Genomic DNA, 25,910 nt, shown 5'->3' on the forward strand with positions numbered 1-25,910 from the left:
AGAGTGAATAGTGTACTCACTCTGCAGGCAGAAAGACCTGAGTTCTAATCTCACTTCCAACATTCCCTCTGTGATCCTAGACAAGTTACTTTGCCTCTTTCTACCTGTTTTCTCAACTGTAACATGAAACAATCATAGCACCTACTTCCCATGTTTGTTATGAAAATCAAAAGAGATAACATTTGTAAAGTATTTAAAAGCACAGTGCCTGCTACACAGTAGATACTTAATAAATGCTTGTTTCCTTTCTTCTCTTTCTTTTTTTTTCTTTCTAATTTCCTTCTTTCGCTTTCTTCTTCCTTCCTTTTTTTCCATATCTTTCTCTGGGTGGTCTTCAAGTCTCATTCTGATTAAAAACATGGCTGATAGCTGTCCTCTTGAACTAAGATCCTGATCCACATTTGGGTCTAGATGAAACAATGGAACATTTACCCTTTGAGTGGAGATATAGCATGCAGCTGTTAATCCTGGTTCTTGTTAACCAGCTAGAAGATTTTGTAAATTTGAAATGACTTCAATTCTAGTCTGAGCCTGGAGACTACATCTGAGAACTTAAGAGTCCACTCTGAAATTAGAGTTACAAAACAGTTGACTTGGTATGATGGTGAGGTTTAAATTCTTGCTATTTCTATATTATTAAAGGAGGTAGCCCATCTTTCTTCCATAATTCCATTGAAGAAATAGCATTTTTGTTTTCAGTTCTTTGCTGTTACATAATGGTAGAAATTAGACTTATCTATTTTTAACTATGGGTTATATGCCTAGTAGTGGGATCTCTGGGTTAAAGTGTGTGAATATGTGGGTAACTTTTAAAAATTGTAATTCTAAATTGGTTGCATCAAGTATTAACTTTACCAACAATATTTTAATGTGCCTATTCTTCCACAGCTCTTCCAATTCTGACAATTTGCATCTTGTGGTCATCTTTGCCAATTTATTGGGTATGAGATCAATCTTCAAAATTATTTCGATTTTCATTTCTTTTATTCTTGGTGATTTGGATTATTCTTTAACATGATTATTAAAAGTTTACAATTCTTTTAGGAACTGCACATATCATTTGTCAATTCTAGAAATTAACTTTTGCTTTTACATGTTTGAATTAGTTTTCAATACATATTTAATATCAAATCTTCATTGGCAATATTTAATATAAAATTTTTTCCTCAATCAATGGTTTTGATTTGATTTATTGAATAACATTAGAATTTTGGATAATCAAGATTATCTTTTTTTATCTCCTGTGATTACTTCTATCTCATACTAAGCAAAGAATTTTCTTCTAGATATGAGATGTTCTGCATCTGATTCTGTTCAATGACTTTTTAAAAATTGATGTGACTTTAATATTCAGGCTGTATGACTATTTTAATATATTCTGATATATGGCAAAAATTGAAATTTTAAATCAAAATTTTCCAGTTTCTTCAATAGTTCTTAGAAAATTGATATTTCTTCCCCAAGTAATTTATTAAACAGTGGATCATTGAGATTAATTTCTTTTGACTTTTTCTCATCTGGCCTTTTTTGGCTTTGATATTTTTTAATGTGGACCAAATAGTTTTGAAGATTTTTCAATTACACTATTACTATTATTCTTCCTCATTTCTACTTTCCCCCTATTAGTTCACTTGAAAATTTAGGTCTTTTGTTTCTCTAAATGAATTTTTGTATAATTTTCTATTTCTATTAAATATTCCTTTCTTTGTTTGGGAAGCAAAATACTAAACTTGTAAATTAATCTAGGTAGGATCATCATTTCTATTTTATTTTCACATAACAATGGGCACTGGAAATCTTCCCCCAGTACAGCTTACTTTAATCATCCTTTATTTCATTGAAGAGTGTTTTATACTTTCATCTCTATGGGAATCAAGTGTATTTTTTTGTGATGGATTCTCAGATATTGTATTCATTTTAAAATTATTTTAAACGAAATTTCTTTTCCTATTTTTCCTGCTGGATATACAGAGATGCTGTTCATTTTTATCTTTTTGAGTCTTGCATTTTACTGAATTTCTTCGATTATTATTTAAATCTTTCTTAGTAAAACATCTGTCTTCAATAAATATGGATTATTTTTCATCTTATATTTATGATTTTAATTTATTTGCTAATATTGTTGCTCTTTATTCTGTTTGTGTATCTTTTTACATGTATGATTCAAGAGAATGTAAGCTTCACAAAGATAGGATCCATATTTTTCCTTGCTTGTTGACTGGTTTGTACTATCTTCAAATCTCTAGTGTTTAGTGTAAAGTTTTACTCAAAATAAATGTGAAAATTTGAATTTAATTAGATTGATTAGATAAGCCTATGATGAGAATGCTTTTCAAAGATAACTCCAATTATATTTATGAAATAATATTTGCCCAGAACCTGCATTCCCTTGACATAAGGACATGTTTCACAAGAGAATTAAAATTTAACAATCAGTTCTTAAAAGACCATACTAAGTTTTTTATGAGTTTAGTGTAGGGAACTAACCCTTCCCATATTGGCTCTGACAATATGTGGTAAACTTAGTAGGTGATCAGGAAGAAGAATCCTACACAGATTTAAGAAGCATCAACACCAGATAATAGTACATGGATGATATCTATGTCTATACTGATAGTTTTTTTTAAAATTTTGTGTACAGTTCTGAAACATCTAAATTATATGTTTTTAGGAGAAAATCCTCCCCAGCTTATCACCTTTCGAATGGCCATCTGAACATCCTTGTTCCTGAGGCTGTAAACTAAAGGATTCAGTAAGGGAGTGATGATGGTGTAAGTCACTGTCACCAGCCGATCCTTGCTAGATGTGTACTTGGATGAAGGCCTCAAGTAGACAAAAGATGCACAGCCATAGTGGACCACAACCACTGTGAGGTGGGAGGCACAAGTAGAAAAAGCTTTCTTTTTCCCTTCAGTTGATGGAATTCTCATGATAGTTCTGACAATGAAACCATAGGTGATACAGATGAAAGTCATGGGGACCATGAGTGTCAGCACCCCACCAAAGAATATGATCGCCTCATTGATATAGGGGTTCCCACAAGCAAGATGAATGACAGGTGCAATGTCACAGAAGTAGTGATTGACTCTGTTGGAATTGCAGAATGGGAGGCTGAAAACCAAAAATGTACCCACCAATGAAATCACAAAACCTGCCACACCACAAGTAGCTGCCATCAACTTGCATATCCACCAGCTCATGAGGACGGGGTAGCGCAGGGGGTGACAGATGGCAGTGAAGCGATCATAACCCATCACACCCAACAACAGGCAGTTGGTGGTTGCAAATCCAAGAAAGAAGAACATTTGGGTAGCACAACTGATGAACGATATTGTCCTGAGCACAGATAGGAGGTTGAGGAGCATCTTGGGTAGGATGGTAAAGGTATAACAGGTTTCAGAAAATGAAAGGACACCCAAGAAGAAGTACATCGGGGTATGGAGACTATGCTCTAGGCGGACTGTGGTGATAATGGTGATGTTTCCACCCAGGATGAGCAGATAAAGGCAGAGAATGACAGCAAAGAGAACAAACTGCATTTCCTGAAGGTCAGAAAATCCCAGCAATAGGAATTCAGTGACTATGGTGAGGTTCTCTACAGGAAGCTGCTTCCAAGGAATGACCTAGAAAAAGGAAGGGAGGAAAAAGTTCAGTTTTGTACATTGAGGCATCTGGGGTTCATTCATTCATTCTGAATAGCATTAGTAATTTTTTCAACTAATTTTTTCCAAATTCAATTAATTTCAATTGATTTCTTCAATAAATATATTGTTATAAGGTTAAAAAGGAAGGCTGGTTAAAGAAGTAGAATTTTTTTAGAATGTGAGAGTAACCAGAACTATGTTTATGACAGAAATTATTTGAGTTCAGTCAGATGGCTTCTGGTCAACTTGTAGAGCATATTCCCAAGAAATTTGCCAAGATTTTAAGAAAGCCTAAGTCATCCCATCAGAATATCAATTGAAACAATCAAGGATGTTTTTATCTTGAAAGGAGAAATAGGCTTGTTTATTATCTGGCATTTGAAGTACTAGTATAACTCTTAAACCTTAGAGGATATCTAGTCTATGTTCTTAGGATGGACCACAGGAATACATTTTCTAGTATTTCTAAGAGGTAGCCATCAAAATTTTTAAAACATTTTCAAGGATCACTATTTCAATATCTCCCATAACTACCAATGTAGCCTATTCAATTTTTGTAGAGCTCTAAGATTTAGGAAGTTTATGTTTAACAATTCAAAAAAACTTCCTATAACTTCAAATTATTCATAATAGTTCTTTCCATATACTCTTTGTGTTGTGTTTTTTCCTACCTTTCCTATCTTTGTCAAATGTTTTGGCATCTGATTTCTAAATCAAGTCCTTGAATCTCCTGCTTGCTTCTCATAAAGCATATCTACCATTTTCTTCAGCATGCCACAGATTTGTGAAATTATTTTCATCAATTGCCCACACATTAGTATTCTTCAGCCAGGAAAAACAAAACCTACTTCAAATTAGAGATTTCACTATATTATTCTTTCTCCAATCACTGAGAAAAATATTCATTGGCAACCATCCCAGCATGGATCCCTGGGAAATCCCTTGCTTTTCTTATTTATTCTAGATCAGTACCTTTTAAATTCTAATCATGATATCTCCCCGTCCTAAACCAAAGAGCAATCCCTCATTTCCTTTGGAGTTTCTCTTTGTGAACATTGACAGAATTGTGCCAAATAATTTTCAAAATTTCAAATAAATAAAATTAATGAGCTCTTCCTAGAAATAGGCTTGAAAACTCCATCCAAGAACAATAATAGATTTCCTTTATCTAGGTAGTGGAGTGAATGGAGTACTGGACCTGGAGTCAGAAAGGCCTGAGTTGAAATCCATACTAAGTTTTAACAGTTTTATTACCCTTAAGATCTGTTTGCTGTGTCACCTAAATTCTGTTGCTTCAGTTTTTTCAACAATTAAAGGCAATATATAACCTATATCAGATTGCTATTTGGGGAATGGTGGAGAGTAAGGGAGAGAGGAAAATCTGTAACTCAAAATCTTACATGAATAAAGATTGAAAATTATCTTTACATGTAATTAGAAAAATAAAATATTGAAATTTTAAAAAACCCAATAAAATGGACATCATAATAGCATCTATATCACATTAAGAACAAATGATGTATTTGTAAAGCTTTTAGCACAGTGTCTGACAAATAGTAATTGCTTAATAAATGCTGTTCCCCTTTCTTCCCCATGTAGCAACCATATAGATTTTTTGCAATCTTTTATGCTTCAATGAATAAAGATTATACATGCTTAGAAATTCCTAATTGTATATAGTTCATCACCATCTACAATTTCCAAGATCTTCACTGAATTTTTTTTTTGGATGAGGAAAGAAGTCCTACAGAGAATCTGACAGTCCTGCAACTAAATGGAGATTGGTAACAGCAGGTTACTCATTTTAGCCAATGCTTTTACAGTTTTACTCTTACTTCATACTGACCCCATCTTATCCAAGTATTACTCCACATCTGCCTTACAGTTCAGATCTGGGATATTCTCTTGACTATCCAGATTTCAAAACAATTTAGGACTTCTAATAAGACAACAAAATTAAAGAAATAAAAGTAATTAAGCTTCATATAACCAGAGCTAACAACAAAAACAAACAAAAAAACCATCACTAACAAAAACACAAGAACAATTATACAAAGAAAGAAAATTGTACTCAACGTCACACAAGTAGTAAGTGGTGGAGCTAAAACTGAAACCTAAGCCTCCCACTCCAAATTTAGCCATCTTTTCTCTCTCTATTGTGCCAGCACCAAATTTTTGAGATTCAGGAAGATGTAAACTAGAGAAGAATTGAATTATTATATTTTAGTTATTCAAAAAAATTTCCCAGAATATTATAAAAATGAAACAATAATTATGCATCTTTCACTTAACTGCCAAAAATATTTTTCTTAAAGTATATATATATATGTGTGTGTATGTGTGTGTGTGTGTGTGTGTATCCATGACTATTTACTTTACTATTCAATTTGTTTACTATTTAATTTAATTTATTTTATTTTATATTTAATTTATTTACTATTTAATTTACTATTTACTATTTTATTTATTTACTATTTAATAGAGAACTATAGTTCTCTATTATTTCCAAGGTTAAATTCAGTATTCTCTGTTCGATATTTAAAGTCCTTCATAACCTAGCCCCTTCCTACCTTTCCGGTCTTCTTATATATTACTCTCCTTCATGCATCTATGACCTACAGTCACATCTTTGTTCTTCAAACACTGCCTTAGCCCTGCTTTTCTCTCATGACTAGAATGTACTCCTTCCTCATCTCCACTTGAATTTTCTTGATTGTCTTAATAGTCAACTTAATAGTCAATAGACAACGAAAAGTCCTACTTTCCGCCGGAGGCTTTCCAATCCTTCTTGATGGTTAGTGGCTTCCCTCCTGAGAAACCTTTCCAGCTAGCTACCATGTATATAGAGACTCACAGAAACATACATACACATAGTATCAACCCAATTACATGCTGCTTCCCCCATTTTAATCAGTCAAGAACTATTTTCTTTTGTTTGTAGGATTACAAAAAGGCAATCTTTTTGAAGGGCAATACAACTATACACCAAGTTATACATTGATCATATACCCCTAAATCCAATGATTTTATTACTAGGATTATATCCTAAGGAAGTTAGTAATCTCCAATATAGGATCTGGATTTGCTATTATTGGTTTTGGTGGTAGTAGTGGTTGTGGTATTGCTACTGCTGGTGTTAGTGGTGGTGATATGAACAATCCCTTTTCTTTTTCAGCTTAAAATTCTACTCTGATTTAGATTTTTTAGATTTTAGATTTCAAAATTTATTTATCCTATGGGCAACCTTTTGGTTAGAAAGATCAGTCCTTAAATAATAAATATACAGTCCATTGCTTAACTTTTACTTGAAGAAGCTCTAATTTCATAGACTCTTATCAGAAATTGTCAAACTTCCAGGAATACAGGGTCACCTCCAGGCTACAATGAGATAAATGAAGAATATCTTATTTGAAGTAAAGTTAGGAAAGTAGATTATTAAAAGGGGTGAAAACTTCTTATGTGTCCAAAAATATTTTATTTTTAATAACAAAAAATTATCAATAATTGATGCAGTAAAATGACTGGACAATAGTTGAAAAAGTCGTGCATCAATAAAATGGACTATTATTATACCAATGAAATGACAATGAAATAGAGAGAATATAGGTAAAATACATTTAGTTTTATGCACCTGAACTAGTGCAATAGCCTCCTGGTGGGTCTTCCTGCCTCAAGTCTTTTCCTCTCCCGCTATTCCCCCACCATGCCCCAATCCATCTTCGAATTAGCTAAAAAAATTCCCTTTTCCTAAAGCACAAATCCAACCATCTCATTCCCCCTATTCAATAAATTACAAAAGTTCACTGTTGCTTCCAGAAATGAATACAAACATTCTGTCTAGCATTCAAAATTCTTACTGAACTGTCCCCTCCTAATTTTCCAGTGTACTTATACTACACCCTCCTCTCTTCTCTTCTCCTCCTGCAAAAACAAAAAAAACTAAATTACAACAACAACAAAATTTCTTTGATCCAGGGACTTTAGCCTTCTATTTTAATTTCACAAATAAGGCACTATATCTTTTTGCTCTGGACATTTTCTCTGACTATATTCCATTATAATGGGCTGAGGACTGAGGTCCCAAGCACATGAGGATAAATAGTAATTGGACCATACTCTATTAATATATATGCTTGGAGAAAGAATGGCCCCACCCACTCTTTGTGCAAGTCCTGATGTGTTGTATAGGAAATAATGATTTTGGTGAGTAGAGGCAGGGGGGCAGAGAAGGAAGCTCAAAGACAGACTGCTGGCTAGCTTCTTGTAGCAGCTGCTCACATTGCTATTGTGATTCCCCCTTCACCTCCAATTCCCCTTCACCTCCGATCCTTCTTCACCTCTACTAAGAATAAAGATTGAAGATTTTCCCTTAACCTGAATTCCTGACTCCAGCTGATTTTAAAATACACGTTCATCACATTCCATGCCTTGAATGCTCTCTATCCTCAACTTCTACTACCAAGTTCCCTGCTTCTTTTAAATTGCAACTAAAATCTCTGCTTTTACAGTAAATATTTTTAAACCCTCTTAATTCTAGTGCTTTCCTTTTATAATTGTTTTTTATTGATCCTATGCATAGCTTGCTTTATATATATTTTTTGCATGTGGCCTCCTCCATTTTTAAGCATTTCAAAGGCAAGGACTGTCATTTGTCTTTTTTTTTTTTTATCCTGAACATTTGTCACATAATAAATATATACTGAGTGATTGATTGATTTTCTACTAATTTATTTAAAAGGCTTCATATTTTTGGCTTTGAATTCCCTTGAAAGATATTTTATAAACAAGAATTCTTTCTTTTTGCTGAGTTTCTCCTGCTATTTTGGGTCAAGTTTTAGCAAAATTTTGGAGTGATACTCTTTATTTTTGGTCTCCACCTCATCTTTTGATATACTTATCCCTTTATAATCTATTCTATAGCATTATCTTTCCATTGTCCAGTAGTGTATTTTCAGATACTTTCTGGAATCTTGGAATATTAGAATTGAATGAGATCTTAGAGATCTTCTGCATCAGTCATTATCTAAAACATAAATTTCTTCTATTGCAGAATCTAAATGCACACTTTCAGTGGGAAGAATCTCTGTACCCCATAAAGCAGAACAATCCATGTTTATTTAGTTCTCATTGTTAAGAAATGCTTCCTTATATTGAACAAACTTATGTCTGAAATTTCTACCCTTAATTGTTTTTTCTAGGTTCAAGCTGTGATAGTGTAAACTCTTCCCTATAATAGCCATTTAAATAATTTAAGACATGTATAACCACTCAACTCTGCCCCTAACATGCTCTTCTTCTCTAGGTCATGGCTTCTTAAACTTCTGCTACTCCTGACCCCTTTTCACCCAAGAAATTTTTATATGAGCCAAGGCATGTGGGGATATAAAATGGGTATACAAACCAAACATCTATTGATAATAAATCTTAATTTCACAATCCTCACATTCAATTACAAGTCCCCATAGAATGATCACAAGTCTCTGTTTAAGAAGCTAAACTCTAGGCTAAATATCTCCAGTTCCTTCTTTCAATATATAGAATAAAAAATATCATAACTAGATTGGACTAGAAACTGACCAAGAATCCCCACAATAATATCCTGCAAATGTATGTATCTAACCCATATTAAAGACTTCCAGGAAGGGGGAACTCATTATTTTCTGAGAAAGCCCCCTACACTGTACTACAAACTTAATTGTTGGGAAAGTATTTTTTTAAAAATTTCATTAAGACTAAATCTGCCTCCTTGCAATTTTCACCCATTTTGCATGTTTTATCTCCTAGACTCAATCAAGGCAAGTGTCCCAATGAGTAATGTGATCCTTAAGAAATCTTTAAAACACTCTCTACCTCAGTTTCTCCCTTGCACAAAAGGGTTGCACTACATAATCTCTATAGTAGCTTCCAATTTTCCAACTCATCCATTTCTTACCTTATTTGCTATGCGGGGTGATGATGTCAATCTAGATGGAAAGAAGCAGAGGCCCTCTCTCCTTGTCTTCTTGATATAATAGATATAAAACACTTTGCATACTGCATGACACATAGTAGGTATTTATTAATTGCTTCTTTTTTTCTTTGATATTTTCCTTTTTCCTTCCTTCCTTTCTTCCTTCCTTCCTTCCTTCCTTCGTTCCTTCTTTCTTTCCTCAATGACCAGTTCCATATATAAGAGATATATCTTTCAAAGTAGATTATAAACTCTCTAGAAATAGGGAATAGATTGATTGTCTATTCATTTTGTTTCTTCCACTACTATTTTCAATACTGGGTAATAAAAATGTCTTACACAGATATAGTACTTGATAGATTTTTTTCATAGCACTTTTTAATCCATTAATTAAATTCTTGTAACAATCCTATTGGTTTTTATAACACAAATGTTATTTTTCCCAATATATAAATAATGAAATTGAGACCTTAGAGGCACTTGTCTAAATCATTTGCCAAAGCTTAGAGAGATGCTAATAGGCAGAATCGACTTCTTGATTCCTAGTTCAGGAAGAGATTCCTCTTCCATCCCAAACTGGAATCAGAGCTATTTTTTGAGTCAGCATGGTCCCACTGTGTCCTATGCCCAAAGAAGGTAAAAATCCATCTTGCTATTGGATGAATGATGAAATGACTGAGAAATAGGTTGATATATCAGATACTGTCATGATTTTCCTCAGCCCACTGGGCTCCCTTACCTCATCAGTGATCTGATTCTTCATCCTTGATAATGACTTGCTGGTAAATTCATTCCCGGATTTATATAGGAAAGTCAGATCCAAAGACAACAAAGTTTTCTAGATCAAAACAGTCATGTTACAAATTTACTTCACCATTATTTTCTTGAACATTTTTTTCTATTACACATTAGAGCTCTGAAGCCACTTCCGTTTGTTATTAAAGAGAGATGATGAATAGAATTTACTGGGTGAAATGCATTTCACAGAAGCTTGAATAAAACATTGCTTCTCACAAGAACTTAGAGAGTCTTACTAAAAGAGGCATGTTTTGAAAAGATGTTTAAAAGATTAGGGAGAAAGTATGGCATAGGAGATTAAGGTCTGGCCATGAAGTTATGAATGCCAAGTACCAACTAACAACCATGAATGTCAACTAGCCATGTGTCAAGGACAAGTTGCTTAACTTCTCAGTGATCTAATTGAATTTTCTAAGATGTGAATTTACAGACCTCTTGTCAATTTGCTTCCATGGAGAGAATTTCCACTATGGGATTTCTCCTAAATTCATGTTAACAACACACACACACACACACACACACACACACACACACACATTTAAGATGTGAATAATAAAAGTTATGACCATTGACTTAGAAGAGCAATGCAAATATATAAAGGGGTTGGGGAAAATTTTTTGGAAAGAAGAGATTGGGTAATAAAAAAGGATAATGAGACATTTTGCATGAGAAGTAGATGGAGCAAGTAAGATAAAGAGACTTTCAGTTCTCTTCAATAGAAAAGTTTTCAAGGGATGTAAAAAGCTAGGAGTAATTAAAGTGGAGTTGTAAGCTATTTCTATTGGCCATGAAGACTTCACTGTCCAGTTCAACATTGTCAGTTCTGCCCTTCTTTCAAACTGTTTCTTTATTGTCCCTCTCACTAAGCCTTGCACTCATGATTTCCTTTTCCATCCCTTGCTTTCCATTAGCAGCTTGCTTCTGTCTCAGCAACTTACTTCAGCTTTACCAACAGCTTAATTTGTTCCCAGTTCTCACCCATAATCCAATCAAGGAAGTTCAATAGGCACTGATTCAAGGAAGAGCCATGAAATGAAATGAACAAAACAACTTTAAGTCATGAAAATAATTTTTCTATTAGTGGTTGGCAGGTTCTAATACTTTAAGGTCCCTAAAATCCTTAAGAAACCTATATCTTCACCTTCATTCCCAGAGAAATAAAACCAAGACTTTTAGGTAAACATGTCTTAGGTCTCCACAAATATGAATACTTGGTTACAATGGATCCTGAGTATGTCTCTCTTTCTGCTCCAGATCACTCTCAAATGAGATTTCCCAAATTATTCCCACTTTCTAGTTCTTCTATTTCCACCTGTCACACTCAGAAATCCTATGGCAGAATGAAAGAGACTTCGCTTTTTCTGCTATTGCCCTGTTCTATTCTTCTCACCTTGCATAGCTCCCAACTAGCCACCTCTCCAAGGACATTTTTCTAAGCAGTGTCCCAATGAGTATCTTCATTCAGTATTGTGTTCTTTTTTTTGTCAATAGGGAACAGTACTGATCCCTATCCCTTGAGCAGTAATGATGTCATCATAACTCTAGGGAGCCATTATCAACCAGGTCTTTTTTCCCCCTTAATTAGTGACAAGAATTCAATGGGGATTTCAAATGATGAAACTATGAATATCAAAGATCTGTGGTCAAATTGGGAAAAGAAGACACTTAGGAGAATTTATTGGCTTCTTCTCATAGGTTTCTTTGGTTCTCACTAGGGAACTGGCTCTTACTGAATACCATGTGGGAAGGCAACAACAAGTCTATGTCAATTCCCCCTAGGAGATTTTCCTGTTTCCTGGTTCCTACTTTTTCAAATTATGAGATCCTGGGTCAAGCACTGAAGTTGGAATCAGATGTGATCAGTTGGAATCTGATCTCACTACAACCACTGATTATCTGCATGACTCTTGGTTAGTCAATTAACCTCTGTGTATTTCAATTTTCTTTTCTATGTAATTAGGAGTTTGGATTCTATGGCATCAAAGATTCCTCCATTCTCCAAATATATGAACTATTGTGCTAGAACTGACAGAATTAAACCCTGAAGATACAGTAATAATGAGCAAGTTGGCAACAAAGAGCAATAGGGCTTGTCTAAGACCAATTTGCAAAATGATACCAAAGTTATTGTTCAATCAGGGAGCTAATATATTTCTATGTTGAGGGCAGGGAGAGGAGGGGAAAACCTCAAAATTTGCTAGACAGGTAGCAGCAGACAGATTTTCAAAGTGGGCTCTGACATCCTTTCTAGGTAACTAGACTTCACAGATACAGCTTCATCTGAGAATGGAGAGGAGGGACATTAGCACTGCATCTAGGAATGCCAATCAAGGCTCACAGCCAACACTCATGCAAGAAAGTTTGAATGACATTCAAGGAAAGACTGTCTTCAGGAAATAAAAGGTTGAGAATTATGGGCCCTAATAATTTCAAACAGAAGGATGCAGTTCTGAAAATATTAAAAAAAAAAAAAAACAGAGAGCAGGAAGCTTAAAATGGTTAGCATTATTTATCTAAAACCATTAGCTAATATTATATATGATGAAGAAAAGCTAGAAGCCTTCTCAGTATGATCAAGGTTGAAGCAGGGATATCCACTATCACCCTTATTGTTCAATATAGGACTAAAAATGTTAGTTTTAGCATAAGAGAAGAAAAAGAAATTGAACAAATTAGTATAGACAATGAAAAAAAAACTATCACTCTTTGCAGATGATATAATGATATAGTCAGACAATGCTAAAGAAGCAACTAAAAGTCTACTCAAAAGAATTAACAACTTTAGCAAAACTGGTTGTGCTGTTTATAATTACTTAGTGAGGTTGCAGCATATATATTCAGTTCTGGACACTACATTTTAGAAAGGACATTGAAACAACTAGAATGATAGAAGGCCTCAGAACCATAGAGATGTTTATTCTGTAGTAGAGATTTTTTTTTTTTTGGTATTTCATTTATTTATTTAATATATTCTCTCAGCTACATTCAAAAAACATTTTTTTCTATAAAATTTTTTTTCTAACAGTTCTTTTTATTTTTTTATTTAATTTTTTGAGTTCTAGGATATCTTCCTTATTCCCAACCACAATTTTAAAAAGCACATGTGAAGTTATGCAAAACATTTATATAAAAATCAAATTGTGAAAGGAAACATAGATCTCCCACCCCAATGGAAATAAAAATCATCAAGAAAAATTTAGTTAGAACTCAAAAATTTAAATAAAAAACAACTGTTAGAAAAAATTATTTTTTAAATGTAGCTGAGAGAATATATTAAATAGATAAATTAGACAAATAATGGAAATAATTTTAAGCTTCCTGCTCTCTGCTTTTTTTAATGTGTACTATATTATGACAAAATATAGTCATATTTTGTCATAACTGACTTTCCAAGCTGCATAACTAATAATAAACTAAGATTGCATTCGAACTCAGGTCTCCCTGACTGTAGGCCTAGTGTTGTATCCACTTTATTATCTCCTGCCTCTAGTTATCTTAAAAAACCAAAATTCAACATACTTAATTTGATATTAATGTAACTTTTTTCTTTCCTCTGTTTTTTTCCATTCCTTTATGACTAATAAAATGAGTATTCCAATAAATAACTTGACTATTCTTATTTATGTTTTAATTTTAGAGACAAAATTTCTCTTTTAAAAACTTGAAAAACATTTAAAAATGATATCATCTAACTCTTTATCAATGTGATTTAGTCTCTTTAATTTTGTCACATTCAAATTGGAAATCTTCTGTGTAAATATTTTTTCCATAATCTGAATTAATTGTAGTTAAAAGAATACCATATATGTATGAAATATTGGTGTGGCTTATTTGTTAAAAAAACAAATTTAGTTGTGATGATTTTTAGATTTTTTTTCACTACAGTTTGAGGTCACTTAAAATTTGTTCCAGGTATTTAATTGAAGTTCTAATACTTTCAAAGGTATGTTTTTCAACTGCAATTTGCAAGTAGCTTAACTATTGGTTCTCTGAATCAGTTCTTCAGTATTGGGACAAGCTGAGACAGGCATGGTAAGAAACATATGAAGGATATCTCTCTTCCACCACTATTCTGGTTGCCTTTTACCCATTTGATGCTATGTCTCTATCCTTCTAGAATTTAGGACTTCTTCAAAATTTTCCACTCATGACCCCTTTTTGGCTAAGAAATTTCATGTGACCTGCTGAGTTTATAAGTTTACTAATAATAAATCATAATTTTGCAACCCCAATATTCAGTCAATACGACCCTATATGGGGTTGCAACCCATATTAAAAAGGCTTTGTTCTAGAAATTGAACCTCTTTCCACCCTTTTCTATTTCCCAAGATAACTACCAGTCCTGTTCTGCTAAGTCCCTTGGGCCCACTAATGCCTTTATAATAATCATCAGTCATGAACAAAACCACTCTCTGCTTGGATGAGCAGGAAACTACCAGCTATAGTCCTTCCAGTAAGCCAATAGACTGCTGAGCCTTATCATATATCCTGCTTATTTTCCCTCCTGATCCACCTCCAGGCTTTACCATCTGACCTGAATCTGAAACCACCTATAGTTGAATTAATTGAAGCTGAATCCTTAATTAAAATATGTAGTCTTTGAGAACAGAGGCTATTAGATATTCTATTTGTATTCCCTACTATGAGCTTAGTGTTAGACCCATAATAAGTCCTAAGCATACTTTTCCATTTAGTCTTCTCTTTTTCTTTCTGAACATCTTTTTTCCCCCTTTTTATTTTTGTTTTTTATTCATTTATTTTTAATAGCAGTTTATTTTTCCAAATACATGCAAAAATTGTTTTCGACATTTAGCTTGTGTTTTAATTTTTCTTCCTCTCCTACCCCCATCCCAAACTACCAAAGACAGCAAGCAATCTGATATTTTACATGTGCTCACCTATTCTAAATATATTTCCATATTCATCATGATGAACAAAAAAGATTGAATTAAAAAAGAAAATCATGAGAAATGGGAAAAAGCAACAAATAACAACAAAGATGAAAATACTATACTTTGATCCACATTCATTCCCCATAGTCTTCTCTCTGGATGAAGATGGCTTTATTTCTCAAAAATTTATTGCAATTTCCCTGAATCATCTCATTGTTTAAAAGAGCCCAGTGCATCACATTGATCATCACATAATCTTATTTTGTGTATACAATATTCTCCTGGTTCTTACTCATTTCACTTGGCATCAGTTATTGTAGCTCTCTCCAGGACTTCCTGAAATCATCCTACTGATCATTTCTTATAGAACAATAATATTCTATAACATTTATATACCATAACTTATTTAGGCAGTTTACAGTTTCTTGCCAGAACAAAAACATTTATCCCACATGTCAGTCTATTTTAGCATTTTCTAAAACAGAGCCTGGAAAATCCAGTGATCTTTGTACTTGAATCCTTGACAATATCTTTAAAGATTTGTTGTATAGATCAAGTTGTTTTCTGTTTAATTATGGGGAAATTATGTGTGTGAGAAGGAGTGAAATTCAATTATTTCTTAGAGACCTAAAAATTTCTCCTATTGTTTGATATGTTAAGGACAAGGTGGAGGGAGAAGGTATGATAAATTGAGATAATAGTGATTGATAAAATAGGTTATGATAAGGGCTGAGTAGACTCAATTTGAATGAAAGAGATTAAAAGACAGGAGATATTAATTATAACAAATAATTATAATGTTTTAAATCTAAAAAATGGCATAATCATGAGGAATGGTAAGGTCTAAAATATTACTATGTTGGTATGAAGTAAAAGTGCAATGGGGAAGGAAGTCACCAACATTAGGGAAATTTGTAATGTCTGAATAGATGGGACAGTGAAAAGCATGGTGAAGCGGAAAAGTGATTGCTAAAGCCACATGCAATAGATTTCAGATTGTAGTGGTGTCAGATCTTTGGGCTTTGGTCATTAATAGTCAAAAGATAAGAAAGTATCTGGAGAATAGAGAAAAGTAGAGACAAAGGAAGGGAGGCTTTGTTTCACTGAAAAGAAGTGCTGATCAAGATGACAAAATAGAGAAAATACTCAGGGGAACTCTCACAACATTCCCCTTCAAATAATTTTAAAATAATTCCTCAAACCTAATTCTGTACGGGCAGAGCCAGCAAAATGTCAGAGTGAGACATTATTCCAGTTTAAGACAACATAAAACATTAGAAAAAAATAGATGTGTCACAGAAAAAGACCTGAAGTTTATGTAGATGAAATCTCAATGGTAGGACAAGACTGAAGCAGCAACAGCTATAGGAACTCTCAAGGCAGAGATGGAAGAGGACCTGACAACTGGTCAAAAATAAATTATACAGCATCTTTGTGCTAACATTGGACATAAGACCAGAGGCTGTTTAGCAACTCCATTGCCTATAAATTCTTTGGGGTCTTAGTTAAAGAGTGAAGAGGAGCATATTCAGTACTGCACAAATTGATAACTTTTGGGGCATAATTCCAGATTGCTCTCCAGAATGGTTGGATTCACTTACAACTCCACCACAATGCATCAGTGTCCCCTCCAACATTCATCATTATTTTTTCCTGTCATCTTAGCCAATCTGACAGGTTTGTAGTGGTACCACAGAGTTGTCTTAACTTGCATTTCTCTGATCAATAGTGGTTTGGAACACCCTTTCATATGAGTAGAAATAAATTCTCGACCTTTTGTTCTTCCACATGAATTTTGTTGTTATTTTTTCTAGGTCATTAAAATAGTTTCTTGGGAGTCTGATTGGTATAGCACTAAATAAATAGATTAGATTAGGGAGTATTGTCATCTTTATTATATTCATTTGGCCTATCCAAGAGCATTTAATATTTTTCCAATTATTTAAATCTGACTTTATTTGTGTAGAAAGTGTTTTGTAATTTTGCTCATATAATTCCTGACTTTCCTTTGATAGGTAGATTCCCAAATATTTTATGCTATTGACAGTTATTTTGAATGGAATTTCTCTTTGTATCTCTTGCTGTTGGATTTTGTTGGTGATATATAAACATGCTGAGGATTTATGTGGATTTATTTTGTATCTTGCAACTTTGCTAAAGTTGTGAATTATTTCTATAGCTTTTTAGTAGAATCTCTGGGGTTCTCTAAATTTGCCATCATATCATCAGCAAAGAGTGATGATTTGGTTTCATTACCTACTCTAATTCCTTTAATATCTTTTTCAACTCTTTTAGCACATTAAAATAACTCTGAACTTACATGAACTGATGCTAAGTGAAATGAGCAAAACCAGGAGAATATTATACACTTCAACAACGATACTGTATGAGGTGGAGGTGGCTATCTTCAACAATGTGAGGATCCAAATCAGTTACAATTGATCAGTAATGAACAGAACCACCTACACCCAGAACACTGGGAAATGAGTGTGTACCACAACATAGCATTTCCACTCTTTTTGCTATTGTTTGCTTGCATTTTTGTTTTTCTTTCCAGGTTATTTTTAACCTTTTTTTCTAAATCTGATTTTTCTTGTGTAGCAAGACAACTGTATAAATATGCACACACTATATTATATTTAACATATACTTTAATATATTTAACATGTATGGGACTACCTGTCATCTAAGGGAGGCGATGAAGGGAAGGAGGGAAAAAGTTGGAACAGAAGTTTTTTTGCAAGGGTCAGTGCTGAAAAATTACCCATGCATATGTTTTGTCAATAAAAAGCTATTTAAAAAACAACAACAACTGAGATACCACCTCATACCTGTCAGATTATTTAACAGGATAGAAAAAGAAAATGACAAATTCAGGAAAGGATATGAAAAAATGGGATACAATGTATTATTGATGGTTGAAGTTGTGAACTAGTCCCACCATTCTGAAGAACAATTTAGAATTATGTTCAAAGAAATATTAAATTGCACTTTGACCCAGAAATATCAGTACTAGATCTGTATTTCAATGAGATTAAAGAAAAAGGAAAAGAAATTATTTGTACAAAAAATATTTATAACAATTCTTTTCATGATATCAAACAATTATAAAATTAGGAAATTACTCATCAATTGAGGAATGGCTGAACAAGTTGTGATGTATGATTGTGATATAATATTATTGCACTATAAAAAAATAAAAAAGCAAAATGATTTCAGAAAAATCTGGGAAGATTTATAGGAACTCACGCAAAATAAAGTGTGTAGAATCAAGAGAACATCGTACACAGTAACATCACTATGGTAAGGATGATCAATTATGAAAGACTTAGCAATTCTGGGTCCAGATAATAATTCATAATGAAAAATTCTTTCTATCTTCAGAAAAAGAATTAGAATTCTGAATGAAGATTGAAGCTTTTTTATTATTTTCTTTATTGTTTTTATTTGTATTTTCTTTTACAATGTAGCAAATAAAAAATATGTTTTGCATGGCTTCATATGTATAATTGACATCAATTTACTCAGTTTTCAAAGAAGGGGAAGGCACAGAAGAGAGTGAAAAAATTTGGAACTTGAAATTATAAAATTATTATTTTTAAAAAATTACATGTGTTTTGGAAATATTTAGCAAAATAGATAAAAATAATTTTTTAAAAAAATTTGATAGAATAAGAAAAAGGGAAAGTCCAAAATGCACTCCTTCCCTACAGACACTGAAAACTCATGAGTTATTCTTAGTGGAACTGATCAAGCTTATCTCCTATACAACTCCATATATTAGAAAGCATAGAGCACGTGTCTGGGTGTGTCAGTATCATTGGTCCATGATCTATGCTCATCTATAACTCCATATAACTTGTGCATTCAAGTACATTCACTTTATTTCAAAGAACGATGCAACTCACACATCATAATCACTTCTGTTTTCCACAAGAGAGGCTTATGTAGATGAAAGAAAATAAGATAAGTTCCAGAAGAGAAATGAAAAGAATTATAAGGTGATTTAGAATCATGAAGGCTTTGGAATTGTGAAGAGTCAACAATCACTTGGGTAGAAATTCAGGGAAGGAAAAGAAAAATAGAAGACTTTGAGTGGAAGGAGAAAGAGTCAATCATTATGGAATGCAGAGCAAATGTTGCAGTAACTTTCAATGAGTGTGTGACATTTGCCTTTCTGACACATCCAACAATAACTATCTATATTCCAAGTGTCTTTCTTAGAAGAGAATTGAGAAAAACACTTCTCCATTCTTTTGGTTATTAAGGACAATGAAGTATGCACCTTATCCACCACCCCACCCCTCAAAATCGAAAAAGGGTTTCTTTTTATGTTTTAATTATTTATTTATAATCTTCACAAATTACAGACTCCTTAAGACCAAATTGCTTATTTTTTCACTTTTAAATAGAAGCGTATTTTATTTAAAATTAACAGTACTTTCTCATAAAAATATTAAAAAATAGTTTAACATCCATAGTTTATACTATATTTAAACAACAATCAAGATATTTGAAACATTTTCCACTAATGTTTCCCACAAAAAGGCAATACTATCAATAATCAACTTAAAAGACCACATCACTGATAAAAATGACTTCCAACTAATTAAACTCTTCACAACTACTTGCTATCTACTAAGAATTATAATTCTATATAATACTGTATTTTTAACCTGCATCTTTCATATTTGATTTCAATGATTACATTCTGGCAATGAAAATATACTGGATGTATCCAACATACACTCTTAATTATAATGCCAGTACGATGACAATTGGGCAACACAATAATTGTGAAAACAATAAAGGGAAAGAATTTTTCTTTGGGATTCTTTGAAATTAAAAGGAACTTATTTTGTCTCAATTTTGAAAAAAAATTCTCTATTTCATTTCCTACCTTCGCACTTCCTTATTTTTCATTCTTCCAGAATGATAATGTTGTAGCATTTTATTTCAAATTTCACAATACACACACACACACATACATATATATATTCACTCAATGAATATATTCAGATTATATAAGATGTGTGTATATAAATTCACATATCCAGATGAAACACTTAATTCAACCTTTCATGTAGTCACTTGCTTCTATTATCATATTTTTTTTATCAAAGGCACTAACATTTAACTCTTTTTTCCCCTTTATTAAAGTTTTTTTTTATTTTTTATTTTTCAAAACATATGTGTGGACAACTATTCAATATTAGCCCTTGCAAAAACCCTGTGTTCCAATTTTTCCCATACTTCCCCCAACCCCTCCCCTAGATGGCAAGTAGTCCAATATATGTTAAACATGATAGAAATATATGTTAAATCCAACATATGCATACATATTCTTACAATTATCTTGCCGCACAAGAAAAATCAAGTCAAACTGGAAAAAAAAGATGAGAAGCAAAATAAAATGCAAGAAAACAACAACAAAAAGAGTGAAAAAGCTATGTTGTAGTCCACACTCAGTTCCTACAGAACTCTCTCTGGGTGTAGTTGACTCTCTTCATCACTAAACAATTGGAACTGGCCGCAATCATCTCATTGTTGAAGAGAACTAAATCCATCAGTATTGATTATTGTATAATCTTGTTGTTGCCATATATAACGATCTCCTGGTTCTGCTCATTTCACTTAGCCTCATTTCATGTAAGTCCCTCCAGACTTCCCTGAAATCATCTTGCTGGTCATTTCTTACAGAACAATCATATTCCATAACATTCATATACCATAACTTATTCAGCCATTCTCCAACTGATGGACATCTATTCAGTTTTCAGTTTCTTGCCACTACAAAAAGGGTAGCCACAAACATTTTTGCACATATGGGTCCCTTTCCCTCCTTTAAGAACCAAGATTTTACTTAAAAGAAAACTTGAGTTTTCTTTTTCTGAAAAGGATTTTAATGAGAAACCAAAAATAGAAACAATTTGCTTTATATAAAGAACTATCCCTTTAGGATTTGAAGAATCTTATTCATGGAAAAGAGAACAAACAGACAGAACACTTGAGAGGAAAGCTCTGAGAGAGAAGTACTTGGGGAGAAACAGATAACTCTGAGGACCTGAAAAGAAATAGTTCCTCAGATAAAAGTATTAAGAAGACCCAAGAGAAAAAATATTCCCTAGAGGCAAAAGTATTTATTAAAGGCAAAAATGGTTCAGGTGTCGTTTCCCAGCAATTAATTTACATATGACTGTTATGAGCACTTTGAAATTAAAAACTGGGCAATCCTGATAACTAGAACCTTCCAATCATATATTAACATGTGGATATGTATATAAATATATAATATTGAGATGGGATGTAGAGTTCAGGCTCTGGTGTTAAGCCCTTTTCATCTTTAGATGCATTTATCCAATTCTACCCTGAGGTTCCAAGAAGCTGACAGCCTAGTAAACTATTTTGGCAGAAAGATTGGCAGTTGCCAAACCTCAGTGAAATTGTTTCAGCAGACAGGTTGAACCACTTTGAGAGTCTCAAACCTATTGGTGAGTTAGGGGGATGTCTAATGCAAAGATGTGAAGATTTCCCCTGATGGTATGGAAAGATAAGAAAAATTTATTCCAATAGCTATGAAGACAGCAGAAACAGGAGATGATCTGTAGCCTAAGTCTTATCTCTAACCATAGATCTAAAATCTTAAGAGCACAGGAGAGGCAAGACCCCCTGCTATGATGAGATCTGAAACTCTGAGTAGAACCAAATAGTCTCAAAATGCTTCTAAAATCTAGATAAAAGAGACTAATATCCAATTTACCTTTGGTGCTTTTATTAATTCACATGCACAGGTCTTGTTCTGACAACTCAGTAGGGAAAATTACCAACAAAGGCAGTACTGGAGGGTCCCAAAAGGGATCAAAAAAGAGAAGAAAAGTTAGAAAGTCTGTGTTATGGGGTCTCCAGTGAAAAGAGGATTCTAGAAACATCAGGAACTCCACACCTTACCAAATTCATCCTTCTTCTATTCTTATACATTATGACTTTTAGAAGATATGAAAGTGTTCATCTCAGAATAGCAGATTCTTTGGTCCAAATTAAAAGACTACTTGATAGGAGTGAGGGAGAAGTAGATGAAGCCTTCTGGTCCATCAGAAGCTACAGGAAAGATGGAATCCATAAGTCTGGCCAGAGACATCCTGAGATTGGGCCCAGCTCTAGGCTCCAAAGAAGGATCCTGCTCTTTGAGCTGTGAGGAGAGAGTGGGGAGGAACATCAGAGTGATGGAGTGAAAAGTACTATCCTGGGAGTCAGAAGGCATGGGTTTTAGTCTCAGGTGACTTTATCTCTCTGGGATTTATTCTCATCTTGAAAATGGAGGGAGATATATTTCGGGGGAGAGGGAGAATAGTTGAATTCTAAGTTCCCTTTTAGTTCAAAATGCAATGAGTCTTTATGGATTGTTCCCTGATAGTCTAAAGGACTAAGTCATAGAACAGGAAAGAAGGAGCCATTTCTAAAGTCACTGCTCAATGCTTTCATTATATCTATTCCATGTCAAAAACAGATGGTGCAGAACCTACAGGATGTATTTGCCTGTTTCCTGAAATGATTATAAATTACAACTCTAATTTTTTAGGACAAGTGAAATTGGAACAATTCACTAATTTTTTTTTCTGAGCCCCAATATTCTCAATTGTAATATAAAGATAATAACAATATCACTACTCACTTCATAGTGAGATATTTAATGGACTTTAGATATAGAAAATAATATTATTGATATCATAACAGTGTCATTTCTAGATCCCAGAATTAGGTATTTGAGATAGAGGTCCTGAAAACCAGCCAGTCCCCTGATATTATCCTCAGAATAAGGGATAGCAGAAGGCTTGAATTATTTCTGCATGTCTCATATAATTCTAATCTTTATGCTTGCAATTCTGTTCATATTGGAGAGCAGAGCCTCTAGAGGGGAAGGAGATTGAAACTACTGGATGTCCTCAGATAGGGCCTTTCTTCAAATCATTCAACCACTGGAGGCTTTGAAGGATTATGGTTAGGGCATTCTCACTTCATTGTCCTGGGAATTTCCATTCTACACAAATAGGAACTAGATCTTTCTGTATGGCCTTTTACAGATGGAATCCATGGAACTCCAGGAAGTAGGGGTAGAGTTGTAGTCCTTTCTCATCATCTTGTTTGGGATTCATTTGGAAAACAGAATAAAGGGAAGTAGTAACATAGTACTAGACAAGAAGAGAGGTAGATTTGGATTATAGACTTAGCTCTGTAACTACATAACTTCAGGTTAGTCATTCTCTGTGCCTCAATTTCTCTATCTGTAAAAAGAAGGGGTTAAACTAGACAACTTTGTTGATTTGGGGACTGTCATTTCTCCCCCTGCTTGAACTCCAGCTATTAATGGAGTTTAATGATATGCACTAGTACATCAAAAAGATAATGTGTTCATGGAGTTGAGCATTCTAGGGGTGAGATAGTGGGTCAAATTGAGTTTAAAAGGGTAATTTTGTCTACTATTGTTAGTTGGAATCACCATTCACCCCACCATAGGCTCCCCTTGCTCCTCAGGCATACCAAAACATAACACAGACACATTCTCTCAATGGGTGCAGTTATGGTAGCCCCAAAAGCAGTGTTTACATTGTATCAAGGATATCTCTGTCCCCAGGCAGCAGACGTCATCCATCCAGATCAGACCTTTCTCAGAGGCAAAACCCTTCCTGGCTCAGAGCTTCTGGGAGAGGGACTTGCCACAGTTCAATCCCTGGCAAACCACCTGATCCTCCTTTTTCTCCCAGCCAACATTGCAAACAGAGCCCCCAAAACCTTTGTGGAGCACCTACAGAAAACCTGAACACTTGCTTTGTCTATCTATCAGACTCATGGCAAAGTGTTTTGAGAGGAAAGAGAGAAATGAATAAGCAGTGGATGCTATAAACCTAAAGATCTGGAGACATATTTGTGCCCATTTTTCTTTCTCCTATGCTTCAATAACAATGTGATTCTAATTTGGCAATTGAAAGAGACCTCAGAGATCATCCAGTCCATGAGAGTAGCTGATATTTATAGACAAATTCATATTCATTGCCTCATTTGATCCCCACAGTCTTCTGGAGTAGTCATAAACCAGAGATAGGACTGATAGTTGGAAGAAATGTGAGAAATCATGTTATTTTTAACCCCCACCTTTTATGAGTGAGGAAACAGGCCCAGGAAGTTTAAGGTTCATGCCCCAAATGACATAAGTAATAACTTTGTCCTCTGTTGCCAAACACAGGGCCTATTTCCTCTTTATAAACCCACAATCTTTCAAGTAATATGCAGCTCAAATATTTTTATCATCATTTTACAGAGACTCAGAGGGAAAAATAAGAGTATACTATTGTGGCAAACAATGAGTTTTTTATAGTTGAATATAGGCTGAATATAGGCTATAATTCAATCTTGGTACATCTATGATCATGGGCAAATCAGAATGCCTCTGGGAGCACTAACAAGACCTCTCAGGGACGCTAGTTAGGATGGTAGATGGAGCTATGTGTCTGGACTCAAGAAGATCTGAATTCAAATCTGTTGCAAATCATTGTTTCTTTGTCTGAATTATTTTTTTTCATCTATAAAATGGGGATAATGGTAGACCCCCTCTCTCAGGATTGTAGTAAGGATTAAGGGAAATATCTGTAAAGCACTTAGCACAGTTCCTGGCACAAAATAGGGACTTAGTAAATAGTTCTTTCTTCCTTCCTTCCCAGTGTTATATAGCTAGGGAATGTTTAAAACTGTGCTCAGTCTATTATATCACAACTGATTGGTTGTTGTGAGGATCATATGTAAAATACTAGGCACTGAGTAGGTATTTAAAATTTGTTCTTTCTTCCCCTCTAATTGCCTTCCTAATTAATAAAATGAAAAGACTGATTAGATTCAGAGTTTCTCAGTATGTACCGGAGACTTCACAACCCCTTTCAGAGGTGTGAGAGATACAAACTATTCTCATAATAATACTAAAGTGGTATAATTCTATTATAAATATTGCCCTTTAAGCTATTTGCATAATAATACCAAGATGCTTTAATTTCTACTGTGATAAATATCAATGGATATAAGCTATATTTTAAAAAATGTTCTTAAGGAAAGGGACTATTCTTAATTATTTAGGACCATCTGGAAGCCTTGATCTAGGGATGTTTAGCTTGAAGAAGAGAAGACTCCATGAAGACAGGATTACAATCTTTGAACATTTTAAAGTCTGTCATATGAAAGAAGTATAAAGCTCATTTTGAAATTCCATTTAAATGAACTACAGGCGTTATTAAGTATTTGGGGAGAGTATCTATGGAAATGAATGAATCTAAATATTAAATATTTTATAGAAATAAAGACAGACAAATAATTGTAGAATAATTATCTGCTCATGGCTAGACCAAGACAAAGCATAAAAATGACACAGCCACCTAATGTATTATATTCTATTTAGCATTGTACAACGTATTGATACTAGAGAAAGCATTAGTTATTCTTTATCTGATTTCTATGGTAAAGATTTGTTTTAAGGCTGATGGGTCATCACAGGTTTCTCAAAGATGTGATCCACCTTTCTGTTTTTCCCATTGGGATTTCTTTTGAGTCATGGATCCTTGTTAAGGTAATTTTTGGTTGAAA

The 25,910-nt window shown here is 33.7% G+C and overlaps 1 protein-coding gene across 1 annotated transcript; it reads right to left on the reverse strand.

Moving 5' to 3' along the window:
• Positions 1-2,657: 2,657 nt before the first annotated feature.
• LOC127561320 (olfactory receptor 10R2-like) lies at positions 2,658-10,357 on the reverse strand. The gene is made up of 2 exons (XM_051996602.1): positions 10,334-10,357; positions 2,658-3,623 (listed from the first exon to the last, which is right to left on the reverse strand). The coding sequence occupies exons 1-2, from the start codon at positions 10,355-10,357 to the stop codon at positions 2,658-2,660; spliced, it is 990 nt and encodes a 329-aa protein (XP_051852562.1).
• Between the last annotated feature and the right edge of the window lie 15,553 nt (positions 10,358-25,910).

This window comes from Antechinus flavipes, chromosome 4 (assembly GCF_016432865.1).
Source record: "Antechinus flavipes isolate AdamAnt ecotype Samford, QLD, Australia chromosome 4, AdamAnt_v2, whole genome shotgun sequence".
NCBI classification, from domain to species: domain Eukaryota; kingdom Metazoa; phylum Chordata; class Mammalia; order Dasyuromorphia; family Dasyuridae; genus Antechinus; species Antechinus flavipes.

Excerpts from the sequence above, each read along its gene's own strand:
- LOC127561320 (XM_051996602.1), bottom strand. The coding sequence starts at position 10,357 with ATGAAGAATCAGATCACTGATGAG. Across the intron at positions 3,624-10,333 it reads AGAATCAGATCACTGATGAG|GTCATTCCTTGGAAGCAGCT; the intron begins GTAAGGGAGCCC and ends TCCTTTTTCTAG.